Source organism: Amblyraja radiata, chromosome 15, assembly GCF_010909765.2.
Source record: "Amblyraja radiata isolate CabotCenter1 chromosome 15, sAmbRad1.1.pri, whole genome shotgun sequence".
Taxonomy (NCBI): domain Eukaryota; kingdom Metazoa; phylum Chordata; class Chondrichthyes; order Rajiformes; family Rajidae; genus Amblyraja; species Amblyraja radiata.
Genome location: NC_045970.1, coordinates 22,158,915 through 22,173,173, shown reverse-complemented (window position 1 = coordinate 22,173,173; position 14,259 = coordinate 22,158,915). Strand labels below are relative to the sequence as shown.

Here is a 14,259-nt window from a genome sequence, read left to right as displayed (position 1 = left end):
TAAACTGTATCCTATAAAAAATTTATGATCAGGAAACCTTTTTTCAAAGCTTACCATCTGTGAAATATCTTAGAACATGAAAATATAGACAGCTAGCTTTTTCCTTAAAAGTGGAGAATTGTAAGGTACTTCATTTCACATTTATTATGCTTTCTGTGTCTTTCCTCATTTTTCATCAGGGCTGCATTAAGTATTGATATTGATTTCTTGTAAATGTATTAAATGGACGGCTAGCAGTTTTTTGTTATTGTTCTGCAGTACTTGTATGTAATTTATTACTGCTGCAACCAATGCTAGGTCTCGGTGCTGTGTGAAGCACCAGCTTTGTTCTGGTGCAGTCACAGGCAACAATTTGCTTTTGTTAAGCAACAATATATATTAATATTGTGTAAATATAAGATAACAATTTAATTCAGTAACTTTCACTGCCGAATACACAAATTACCACTCTAGTGACAAGTTGCAACAAATAGTAATATCGCAAGATATATGTAAAGGCTGTTAATTTACAGTGAAAGAATTAGCATGTTTAGATGAAATTATGTTTCATAACAAATAACTAGATGCTATTGATGCACAAGATCAGGTTGATGACGTGGCCCTTAGGCTGTAGTTAAGTTTGAGGTGTAGATAACCGAATAAAGGCTTTAATCTTAACACCAAACATTATTTGGGACCGAGAAATCAGTCCAAAATGCTGTGTCTTCAGTGATGGGAAAGGGATGTTGACGAACTTTCAAAGCCTACATGAAAAAGGTCTATTCCACAGCAATCAATCCTTTAAATTTATCTGCAAAAAAAGCTGTGTAAGATATCAATAACCACTAAGCAAAGCAATCTACATTAATGATTGATATTGTTTATTTTAATATGAGAAAATTAATAGGTAACATATATGGTCCAGATTTATAGAGACATTATTTCAACCACATAATATATCTTAGATATTATGGAATTAATTGGATATGCTGTATGTAAATATACACTGATATACCATCATATATTGTCTGTTTTTAAATATAAGATGATATATAACATATCAAATTAAATTACAAAATGGCAAGGCACTTTTTGCTTCCTTCAAGTTAACTTCAAACTAAAGTTAAGTCTGAATCTGTGGAATTCATTGAATGTGGAGCGTGGAGGACATGTATTTGGGAATTTTTAAAGTGGAGATTGCTAGGTTCTTGATTAGTAAGGGTATCGAAGGTTACAGGGAGAAGGCAGAGGAATGGGGTCAAGAGTGAAGGATAGATCAGCTATGATTCAATGGTGGAGTAGACACGATGGGCTTGAAGTCCCAATTATGCTCCTATGACTTGTAAACAATGGATAGCACTCTTACCAGTGCCATTGTGCCAGTGCTCGTCTGATCCTTGAGCTAAACTAGTACCTTTGGTGGGGTTTTTTGGCAGAGATGTTGTGTTTTGAATAAGTTAACCTGAATCAAACATTGGTCGCTATGGTGAACGTAATAAATCCTGTGACATAATTTGAACTACAGTGAGAAATTCTTCCATTGACATAGCTAATATTCTTCACTAAGGCAACATTGTCAAATCAGATTAACCAGTTACTCATGCATTACCACAGTAAATGATCATTTGCAGCACAAAGTTATTATTTTGTATGTAGAAGTACCTATACTTCCAAAACCAAACAACTCATTGTGAGGAACGTTTGAACATTTTTGACCAATAGAGAAAGCGATATATGAAGTCAAATGTATTGTCTATGATTCAAATTTTAATTGCATGTCTAGACAGGAATCAGTGTAGTTTTGTTTCTTCATGGGTAACCTAAAGGCATATAATTTAATAATCTTACACACTTGATAGGATAAGAATTGTTATTACAATTAGCGTAAATGAGTGACTAGATAGCTGCAGAACTGTCCAATATTTTGATAACAATCTTTAACCTGCTAAGTGAAAATGAATCTGAACCCACAAATCATCAGTTTACCGGCTTACTGTACCATTGTACTAAATTTATTAAAGGATGAAATAGTACTTCACATACTTAAGAAGTAAACAAGTAGTCAAAATACAGAAGGTGATACATTGTCAAGGGAAATTTTGATTTTGTTGGCCAAAGTCATTGCAAATCTCATGACTTTCCAAACATAGACACAAAATACTGGAGTAACTTAGCGGGGTCAGGCAGCATCTCTGGAGAAAATGCATAGATGACGTTTCGGGTCGAGATCCTTTTTCAGACTAAAGAAAGGTACTGCATTGAAATGTCACCTATCCGTTTTCTCCAGAGATGTTGCCTGACCTGCTGAGTTACTCCAGCATTTTGAGTCTATCTTTGATATAAAGCAACATCTGCAGGTTTTTTTTATTATTATTACACCATGGCTTTCCAATGTTACTTATTCTGCATCAGGAGCAGTGAGACATCAAATCTCTATATTTCAATTCACCTTTGATGATTTTTAACATCTACCACACTGTTAGCTGGAAAACTACAAAATTCATACAATCAAACCAAACATTTTGCTTGAGGATAATAGTAATTGAGCTTTGGAAGGAATTAAATCATATGCATCTATTTCTGAAATTTTGGAATTTACTTTAAATAAAAAGAGTCAATGAAAGACTGAGGAATTCTGATGAAAACAACAGAAAACACATTTTATTATAAATATAATTTATTCAAAATCTTTAAAAATTCTTGCTTTGATTATCAAGATAGTTTTAGCACCTTTCTGTGAAATACTCAGGTTTACTTATTGTGCATTATTTGAGTTGGTACGTTATAATTAATGAACAACCTAGTTTGCAATCATCAAACAAAAACGGTAATTGTACAAAATCACCGATTAGCTCCCTTAATAGACATGCAACCACTATAATAACTCTCAGGATGTCAGATTTATAGCATCTGCAGACTTTTGCTTTTTGAAATAGTGCATTAATCCAGGTATGAGGCTTAGGAAGGCAATAAGGTGCACATAGTTTCTCGTGATAAACACAGGCTCAGTCTAAATTTTCCAGCTAGGATCAACTGATCTATGAGGAGCAGAAGATATGAGGCAGAATTCCCTATTCCTTTATTTGCATTGTTTGTATTCAGAAAATGAGGCAGAGTTAGCATCATCAAAATGGAGCTGTCCAGTTTTTAATTAATTTAAATGAACATAGAAAAAAATAGCACATTTCATTAAGGATCTGAGGTCTGCCCTGTGCTGATTTTTCATCCATATTAACAAAGAGATGGAAAATAGTGTTGGATTCTCTCTGCCAGTATTATCTGAGCAAACAGTGCAATAGGTCTGGTGGTAAAAGCAGTAAATAATACCCCAAATATTAAACCTTTTTGATTTTTTTGTGTTTTGTTGCTGAATTTTGTTGCTGACAACACCAATTGTACAGGATTTCAATCCCTCAGCAAGTAGCAACACATTATGCAAGTTAATGTGTTGTTGTGATGCCTTAATTTTAAAGCAGTTCACTCTACTACCACTGTGACTTAAAAAGTCTTGTGATGGGTCTGGGAGACGAAAGTTAATATCTGCAGCCAAGGCCAATGACACCTTGTCATATTTCTAAACACAATCTAGACATGTGATAAAGTGCATTTATCAACGAGAGTAATGACAAAGCACATCAGAAAGCTGTGTGGAGCCATGCTTTAGATCCCTGGATCAATCTGATGGAGTCTACAATGTAATCTGCTACAATCTTACAGACTCTGATTGCATGCTGCAAAAACTCTGCTTTACAGAGACTCCCTCTTACAAACAGGTGGAAATTGGTTCCCAAAGACAACTAGAAAAACAGCTGCAGCCTAAGAAACGCAAGTCATTGCCTGTTGGGGGAGATATTTGTGGTACTCTCTTGCAGGGATGCTTCACTTAACTGACACAAGTAGCTCCCCTTTCAAAACCTGGTTCTTTATTATAAGCCCCAAATAATTCTGTTCCTTCCCCAGAGAATTATTTTCAAACCCTTGGCCTTCACCTGATTTGCCCTGACTCCTTAATTTATTGATTCATTTGACACCTTTCCAACTCATTAATACCCCCCACACATTCATTAATCATACCCCTCTCCAACTAGTGACATTGAACTGAAAATAATATTACACGTTATTTCATGGACTAACAGGGCAACTTTATACTGCCTGTACAACAACATCTAGACAGACCTACAACCCTCCCATAATCAACAGGCCTACCACAACCCATTGATGTCGAAAACTTGACTATCTTCCATCCTCACTCTCCTACAAAACTTGTACCAATCTGACAACCATCTGCTTGAATTTGGACTTACCTGATTTTTGCCGGGGAAGGGTTTTGACTGTTCAGTCTGTGGAGTAGATCAGTGCCTGGTGCCTTTCTATTGTCCTAAGTCCAAAGATCTGTTTCCTAATTAATTTCTAAAAAAATTATTTATGGAACAGGCCTGTGGTGTCTTTGTCAACCTTGTATGTCCCCACAGTCCTCTATTTATGAGCAGAATGTTCATTGAAAATGTGGGCTGTCTCAGTGATATTCACATTTTTAAAAAAGTATTATCATTTTTCAACGTGTGCACAGGTCCACATTATGGTGGCATCAAGTTGCTGCATGAAACTACTGCAGAGGTTCCCTATTAAAACAGGTTTAGTTCTTGCAAAAATATATTTTCTTCTACCAGCGTTAATACAATTATTTCAAAATCACGATTCTACTTTTGGTGCAAGTGAATCAACACATTGTGGGAGAATGACCAGAAAAGTCAACAGTTATTAATGTCAGACTAAAGGGGATTATTTTGCAAACTAGTTTGCTACATTGAAACCTTAACGTATCATTCCTGTGTAATAGTGCGCCGAGCTTCTAAGATCATCGGTTGCAGCAGACTTCCCTCAGTGACATCACTTTACTCAACAAGACTCACCAGAAAGGCCAAAAAAATCATAGCAGACCACTTTCACCCGGCACATTACCTCTTTAATCTCCTCCCATCAGGAAGGAGATATAGAAGCATCAAAAGTAAAACATCTCGCTTCAGAGACAGCACCTACCTCCAAGCCATCAGATATTTGAATTTGCACTAATCACTTTGCACTTTCTTTTGCACTTGCATTTACGCTTAACATGACGCTGCTGGGTACTGTCCTTCCTGTATATATTGTCCTTCGTACGGTATTGTCTGTATTATTTATTGTGGTGTATGTGGTGGTTGTATTGTACTGTATTGTATCTGTCTGAGAGCGAACCAAGACACATTCCTATCAACTTGTTGACATGGCAATAAACTTCTTGAATCTTGAATCTTGAAATAATTAAATCTTTGAATGATATTACATTGTCACACTTCAGTGGAGAATTATGAGAAATCACAAGTCAATCCGTTACTAAACTCCTTACAACAATGTATTCTACGTATGAGATCTCATTTTATTTTATCATGAGCATGCTCTTGGTAAAAGATGGATTTAACATAGGTCATTATGTTTTTCAGAGATAATAGACTTAGTAGAATGGTAGTTCTCAAGCAATGCAAATTGCTCGTCAATCTCCATATTGTGATACAAGGTATTTATAGACCATTTATTAAGCTGTACTTTTTTGCTAGGATAGTTCTAAGTTAATAGTTCACTGTCTAAGGAAGAGTGAATGAATTAAAAATAATCCACAAGTGTTATCACAGCTCTAAAATGGATTGATAACACATATAGTGGGTGAAATCAGTTTATAGGTTATTCTCTTCTACATTAATTCTAATTTAAAAAGTATTTAATATGTCAATTATGTCAGTTCTTTTTCATGAAATTCATATTTCTAACAATCACAACATTTGCGTGCATCAGCTGAAGACTGACAGATTATATGCTTTTATGGCTTAAATTCCCGAGAGTAACTCCTAAGCTGGAGTGATTTGCCATGTAATGCACATCAATCTATTAAAGCAAGGTGAAAGCTAGGTCAAGAAGCATTCCATATCTTAGGATGAATGCGATTAAATAACAGAGATCATTATCTAAATCCAAAAGACCAATTTGGATGCATGCCTAATATAATTCTTCAGTGACTTGTTTCTTCACTTTTTGAAATTCATGTTCTATAGTCTCAATTTCAGATTATGATTGTGGGCTGTTCAGATAGTTGTTAAAAATAATTATGAGGTGTAAGTTGGGATATACATATCCTATGTCAATATTATTCATAGATTTCCTTTTCCACTAACTGGATAAGGCATCAATATGATTATCTTCACAACATCTCTCAGTCAGAGTTCTTGTTCAGTATAGAAACATTTAAGACATACACTAAATAACCAATGAGTAGACTTACCTGTGGTGAATAACCTATCAGGGCCCAGAGATACCCAGTAGTCAAATTCCTCTGATGTGAAAATTCTAGTTCATCTGTCTCATCTCGATTCACAGCTATATGTACGCACCCTTGATAGTCACCTATCAACCGTTGTCCACCATGCAGGTCCAAAATGTCCCATGTGCCAATTTTTTCAAGTGCTTTTGTCAAATCACTGATGTGGCGGAATGATAAGTGGCCTGGATATACAGAGAAAAAAGGTGACAAAAAACCCCACAAAAATATCTGAAATTTCCTTCTTAGAAAATAAAAATCACATAATTCACAAGTGACCCCATTACTGTTTTCTGAACTATTTTAAACCTCAATAAATTTCCTTAATAAAGCAGTAGATTTCCTACATACAATCCTGATGTTCGAGAAATTTGAAAACACATACTAGCAAGATCGCGGCAGATAGTGGTATACTGTTATGAAGTCTGGCACAGAATCATATTCATCTGGTTTTTTTTCTAAATGATTGTTTACAATAATATAATATGCATTTTGTGTAGATTAACAAACACTACCAACGTGTTCAGAAAGTGAATACGACATTGTCTATATTTCCTTTGTTGAGCCCATCCCACTTATGCGATGTTTTTGGCGACCACAGCTTTCGCCACATGGTCGCGGGGTGATGCCTGTATGGCCGTGAGTAGTCTCCTCAAGTCGCCTAGATTCCTAACGTTTTTCTGGTCGCCGCTGGATTTTGAAATGTTCAAAACCTTTTGCCGAATGTGGGCTTGATGTAGCTTGTCTTCTCCTGTCGTAGGTGCTGTCGTAGGTTGTCGCCAGGATGACACAGGTTGTCGCCAGGTGACGTTGGTTGCCGCCAGCTGCTGACTTCGTGGAATCCATTGGCGACTACCTACATCAACCGGTGACAGGTGCCAGCGACTGAATTGTCTTCAGTTGGCGCCGACAGGGTCGTTGCTTGTCGTAGCTTGTCGTAGGTGGACGTAGATTGACTTTGGTTGTCGTAGGTTGTTGCCTGTGTGGTCGTAGGTTGTCGTAGGTGGACATCCTAATGGGTCGCCGGTTGTCGGTAGCTTGCCATACATTGACATCGACTTGGGGGCAAGTTGTCGTAGCATTGTCGTAGGGGGGGGTCCAGTCGCCGCTTTTTCGGCGACCTGCTACGACTGTGACAGTCGCCGGAAAAATCACCAAAGTGGGACAGGGGCTTTACAAACATTAATAGACTGCATTTAGCTAATAATACCGACACCGTTATATTCTAAATAAATGTTTTAAATGTTAAAGTCTATTTTGAGGAGCAGGATAGCTAAGAATTATTAGCAAGTACAGAATCACAACAACATGAGTCCATCTTCTAGACCATAGACATTTGAATATCGAATAAGATTATTTGCCCAATTTGTCAAAAATATATATGAACTGCTATTTTGGATAATGACTGGAGGAAGTTTACCACATGGGATGTAATGTCAAAAAAATTGTCGCAGGTAATACTTCTTAACTTCCTTCATTGGTATCGGCATTTGTCTATTATTGTCACATGTACTGAAATATAGTGCAAACATTTTGTTTATGTGCTATCCAATCAATTCAAATCATACTATACACAAGTACAATCACGCCGTACCCAAGTACAACAATTAGTGCAAAGAGAGAAAAATACCAGAGTGCACAATGGATTCTACCTAAGACCCCAGAACGGAAAGTGTAGTAACAAGTACATCTGGTAACCTAAACCTCTGCACTAATTCAACATTGAAATCTAAGGTGAATTTCTTCCCTCAGGTCAATAGTGGATGAAGCACAGTAACAAATGATGTTTCAAGAATAAATGTAATTTAAAATTAGCTTTAGTCAAAAAGAAAAAAGTAGTCCCTTTCTCTGCTTCCTTTATTTACGTACAGAAACCTGAAAGTGTGGAAGACGTTGGTGAGGTCACAGTTGTAATACTGTGCTCAGTTTTAGTCAACCTGCCAAAGGAAGGATGTCATTACGCCTGAAAGAGTGCAGAGAAGATTTATGACGCATTGGGCCCATCCCCCAAGGCAATATTCCACCACTGACTCATAGCCCCAAACTGCGCAAGCGCGGCTGACCGGGTTCCCGTTGTGACGCGAGTCACGGCAACCCTCCCCCAACTGCGCAGGTGTGGCCGGCAAGTGGGAGCGCGACTGCAACATTTTTAAAGTTCAAAATGGCAATAACCTGTACAATACAAGATCAATGTGAACGCATCTGTGAACGCAATGTGAACAAACCCTCTTCAGTCCCATATTCCCCTCCGAAGCCGAAGCAAAGAAGTGGAAGCCAAATAACGGAATGGAAACTAAGCCGAAACGCCAAATAACCGAATGGAAACGAAGCCGAAAAACCAACTAACCGAAGGGCGGGACGCCTAAAAGCCAACTAACCGAAAGAGCGGGACGCCTAAAAGCCAACTAACCGAACGGCTGCGTCGCCTAAAAGCAAACTCACCAAATGGCTGCTCTGCCAAAACTTAACCTACCCGAAAGGCGGCGTCGCCTACAAGCCAACGAACTGAATACCGCTCAACAGAAAAGTAAAATAACGAACATGACGTTGCCGGGGGGCGGGACTTGTCAGCGATTGGTCCAGACCCCCATGTCCATCACATCACTATGGAGGGATGAACATTGTCCCACACCTCCGCTCCACCCGACCCACAGCCCGCGGTGGGTGGCTGTGGGAGAGTGGGGGCTGTCCCGAGGGATGCGCACCTTCGGCGTCTTACAACTTGGTGCTTGGGTTCATATTGCCCAGTCACCTACAGCTTGTGTGGGAAAATGACTCCCACCCTCCCGCCGGCTGAGTGGCCCAGCCCGGTGCAGCCCAGCCTGGCCCGGCACTGGAGATGTCGCCAAACATAAAGCGGAGACTTTGATCCCGGCGGGGGAGTGTGACCAGCGCCCGCTGTGAGTCCCCATCGCACCGCCAGCTCCAGCCCCTTCCCCTCTGGTCCCCCTCGCTGGCTCATGCCCCCCTCCCCTGTGACACCCTCCTCAACGTATTGCCTTTCCCCAGTCTTTTCTCCAAGCTCTTTTCCCTCCCTCCCCCCCCCGCCAACACACCCCACACCCCCCGCCCCCGGTTGATGTCATGCCGGCAGTTAGAAATAAAAAGATCTAGAGAGGGTAGAAGGCCGTTTGGGCAGGTCCAAGAGAAGGGGAACCGTTCCCTGGTTAACTCATCCCACCCAAACCACCCCCTACCCAGGTACCTTCCTCTGCAACCGCGGAAGATGCAACACTTGTCCTCATACATCCTTCCTCAACTCCGTTTAAGGACCCTGACAGTCCTTTCAGGTTAGGCAGAGGTTCACTTGCACCTCCTCCAACCTCATCTACTGTATCCGTTGTTCAAGATGTGGACTCTTATACATCGGCGAGACCAAACGTAAACTGGGCGATCGTTTCGCTGAACACCTTAGCCCAGTCCGCCTAAAACTTTATTCAAAAGCCCGGAGGGAAATTGGTCTGCCAACAGTCACAACACACAAGATACACAAAAACTTGAAATTAAAAGTGCAAAAAAAGACAGGCAACCGTTGGCTGGATGCCGTGTGCACAGCACCTAAACTGGAATGGACCAGAACGAACAACAAACAAACAAACAGGCTTATCCCCTGGGCAGAGGATTATAAAACTAACGAAATCCCCCCCTCCCCCAAACTGGCTCCCCTTTTCTTCTCCCAACGTCCATCGCTGGGTCCCCACCGACTCTCACGGCGGTCCTCCCTTGCTGGGTCCCCATTGTTCTTCACGGCGGTCTCCCCACACCGTCCCCATTGTCTTCCCCGTGCCTGTATGAGACTGCTGTTTGTCTGATCTATTGGACAGTTCTTCAAATTTTAGCACATTGCCATGTCAGTGGAAAATTTTGGAAAATGTACCATTATCATGTCAGCCAGAGAGAATGATGCCTGGTGATTCATCTGATTCTATTAATCACTAGACCAAGTGCAGACCCGTTGGGTCTGTTCCCCCAACGTGTGGTTGCGGGTAGGAGGGGGGGCTGGGGGGGACGGCATGCGGCGTCACACACATTAACTACCCCCCCCGCACACACGCTAACTACCCCCCTTGATATTATATTAATATTATTAATTTGCTCCTTTTACCCCATAACCGCCCTATCCACTGACACATAGCCCCCAACATCTAGAGAGGGAGGGGAGGGGGAGTAGAGAGTGAGGGCAGAGCGAGAATGGGGAAAGACAGAGACAGAAGGGCAAGAGACAGAGGGAGAGGGGGGGTGGAGGGGAGGAGGAGAGGGAGGGTGGGTGAGGGGGGAGGGTGGGGGAGGAGGGGAGCAAGAGATGGGAGGAGAGAGCGGGGTGGACTGAGAGAGAGGGAGGAGGGGAGCAAGAGATGGGAGGAGAGAGCGGGGAGGAGAGGGGGGCTGGGAGAGGGGGGAGAGAGAGAGGAGAGAGAGGAGAGAGAGGAGAGAGAGAAGAGAGAGGAGGGAGAGGAGGGAGAGAGAGGAGGGAGAGAGAGGAGGGAGAGAGAGGAGGGAGAGAGAGAGAGGAGGGGGGGAGGGGGGGGGGGGGGGGGGGGGAGGGGAGGGGGGGAGGGGGGGGGGGGGAGGGAGGGAGGGGGGAGGGGGGAGGGGGGAGGGGGAGGGGGAGGGGGAGGGGGAGGGGGAGGGGGAGGGGGAGGGGGGGGGGGAGGGGGAGGGGGAGGGGGAGGGGGAGGGGGAGGGGGAGGGGGAGGGGGAGAGGGAGAGGGAGAGGGAGAGGGAGAGGGAGAGGGAGAGGGAGAGGGAGAGAGAGAGAGAGAGAGAGCAGCCCGAGCTAGGCACGGAGCGAACTGACGACGGTGAAAAGCAGCGGGGGGACCAGCCGATCGTGGCTTCCGCCAGGCCGGGGGGGGGGACAGACGATCGTCACCTGTGACGGGTAGAGAGCAAAGATCCTAGAGCAGTATAGGATCTTTGGTAGAGAGGAGAGGGGAGAGAGGGAGGAAGGAGAGGGGAGCTGTGAGGGGAGTGGGTGGGCTGCCAAATGAGAAGACAGAGAGAAGCGGCTTCTGACTCTGGAAACCCACAGCTGGAATGAGTGCACAGGCGGGCGGGGCTTCACGAGCTGCGCCGACAGCGAGGAGAAGGTTCAGCGCGTGAGGCGCCGCTGCCCCGAGATCTGTAGAACAAAGATCCTATTGTGGGACGGAGCTGTAGAATCTTTGTTCTGCAGAACTTTCTCGATCTATCTGCGCCTTTAATCCACAGCGGCAGGGGGCCGGGGCCAGGAGGCAGGTAGGCCTGGATTGGTGGGCATCGTGACGTCAGCAGCTGATCATACCTAATATTTATTCTAATTTTAGACAAGGTGAAAAACTAACAATTTGAAATCTTGATTAGTGAAACATAAAAATTAGTTTTATTAAGTGCTAACAACATTAATTTATTTTCACTTTGTCAACTAATTCAGGTCTCTAATTCAAACAGTAAACATATATTTAAATTTGCTGCAGTACTCACCAGATAACCAATGTGGTGTAAAAATATTGGTCATCCATGACACATAGCCTTGCTTGAACGAACAAATAAAGGATTCAACATTGCTTGGAGCTATGACCTCATTTATCTGAGGCACTTCTGAGTCCAGTTCACATACAGGATTCAGAAAGACAACTCGTGGGAAGAAGGCGTTCTGGCGAAGACACGCACCATTTTTCATCAAATGATTCCATAAATTTAGTGTTTTCTTCTATGGAAGATTATGAAAGGAGGCAAATGAGTAATGGGAAGTGGGACCAGAGCATGAAAGAACAAATAAAGATAGCTCAATAGGCTTGCAAAAAAGTGAGATATTATTCATATATGCAGTACAAAATTGTAAATAAGTTAAGAATAACAGCTGCAAGATGTAAACTAAATAAGATAAGGAAGGAAAATAGAATAGAGCAGTCTGAGGTCCAAGTTTGATTTCAACCCAGATTACTCGCAAGAAAATCGTGTACATGTGAAGTGTATTTGGGTAAGATTAATCCTGTTCCTAATGCATGTGGTTCCAGCGCTCAAAACGCCTGTTGTTTTTTAGGAATTTAAATCAGAAACATCAGCAACGCTGGCAAAAAGAAATGCAGTGCTTTAGTTTAGATTAGTTTGGTTTAGAGTTCATTGGTGAGATAGGCCTTCAAGTCCACGGAGTCCTCGCCAACAAAAGATCACCCACACACTAGTTCTATCCTACACCCCAGGGACAACTTACAGAAGACCATTAATCTAAAAACTTGAATGTCTTCAGAATGTGAGTGGAAACCAGAGCACTCAGAGAAAACCCAGGTGGCCATAGGGAGAATATACAAACTCTGTACAAGACAGCACCTGTAGTCAGGATCGAACCCAGGTCTCTGGCATTGTAAGGCAGCAATTGTAAGGAGCGTATGGCAGAGTGTAATAGGGATCGATGTGAAAGGTGAGATGCGTAAGGAGTTAAAAGTATTGTATATGAATGCGCAAAGTATAAGAAGTACAGTAGATGAGCTTGAGGCTCAGTTAGAGGTTGGTAGATATGACATTGTGGGGATTACTGAGACGTGGCTGCAGGAGGATCGGGAACTTAATATTCAGGGTACACAAAAATGCTGGAGAAACTCAGCGGGTGCAGCAGCATCTATGGAGTGAAGGAAATAGGCAACGTTTCAGGCCGAAACCCTTCTTCAGACTGATGGGGGGTGGGGGGAGGCGGGGAGAAGAAAGGAAAAATGAGGAGGAGCTTAATATTCAGGGTTATACATCCTATAGAAAGGACAGGCAGGTGGGCAGAGGAGGGGGGGGTAGCTCTGCTGGTGAGGGATGGAATTCAATCCCTTGAGAGGGAAGACATAGGGACTGACGAGGTAGAGTCATTGTGGATTGAGTTGAGGAATTGTAAAGGCAAGAAGACACTAATTGGTGTTATCTACAGACCCCAGATAGTAGCCTGGATGTAGGGTGTAAGTTGCAGCAGGAGTTAAAACTGGCATGTAACAAAGGTAATGCCACTGTGGTGATGGGGGATTTCAATATGCAGGTAGACTGGGAAAATCAGGTTGGTTCAGGACCTCAAGAAAGAGAGTTTGTAAAATGCCTCCGAGATGGATTCTTAGAGCAGCTTGTAATGGAGCCGACCAGAGATAAGGCAATTCTCGATTTAGTGTTGTCCAATGAACCAGATATTATAAGAGAACTCGAGGTAAAGGAACTGCTTGGAGGTAGTGATCATAATATGATTAGATTTAATCTGCAATTTGAGAAGGAGAAGGTTAAATCGGAAGTGTCAGTGATGCAGTTGAACAAAGGGGACTATGAAGGCATGAGAGGGGAGCTGGCCAAGGTAGACTGGAAAGGGATCCTAGCAGGAATGACAGTGGAACAGCAATGGCAGAAATTTCTGGGCATAATCCGGACGCAGGATCATTTCATTCCAAAAAGGAAGAAAGGTTCTAAGGGGAGTAGGAGGCAACCGTGTCTGACAAGAGAAGTATAACACAGCAAAGAGTAGCCGGAAACCAGAGGATTGGGAAACTTTCATAGGACAACAGAAGGAAACAAAACGGGCAATACCGGCTGAAAAGTTGAAGTACGAAGGGAAGCTGGCCAGGAATATAAAGAAGGACAATAAAAGCTTCTTTAGATATGTTAAGGGAAAAAGAGTAGCAAAGTCAAATGTGGGTCCCTTAAAGGCAGACACGGGTGAAATTATTATGGGCAACAAGGAAATGGCAGAAGAGTTGAATAGGTACTTCGGATCTGTCTTCACTATGGAAGACACAAACAATCTCCCAGATGTACTGGAGGACAGAGGATCTAAGGGAGTAGAGGAACTGAGAGAAATTTTCATTAGGCGAGAAATAGTATTGGGTAGGCTAATGGGACTGAAGGATGATAAATCCGCTGGACCTGATGGTCTGCATCCAAGGGTCCTCAGAGAGGTGGCTCTAGAAATAGTGAACGCATTGGTG

General features: G+C 42.5%; 1 protein-coding gene across 1 annotated transcript in view; it reads right to left on the bottom strand.

Annotated features, from left to right (window-relative positions):
* Positions 1-14,259, bottom strand: part of LOC116981080 — a 184,588-nt gene that overhangs the window by 134,113 nt on the left and 36,216 nt on the right. The window contains exons 5-6 of the mRNA XM_033033762.1: positions 11,792-12,020; positions 6,293-6,513 (exon numbers count right to left, since the gene is read on the bottom strand). Coding sequence (XP_032889653.1) covers positions 6,293-6,513; positions 11,792-12,020 — 450 coding nt within the window. The remainder of the gene's footprint in view (positions 1-6,292; positions 6,514-11,791; positions 12,021-14,259) is intronic.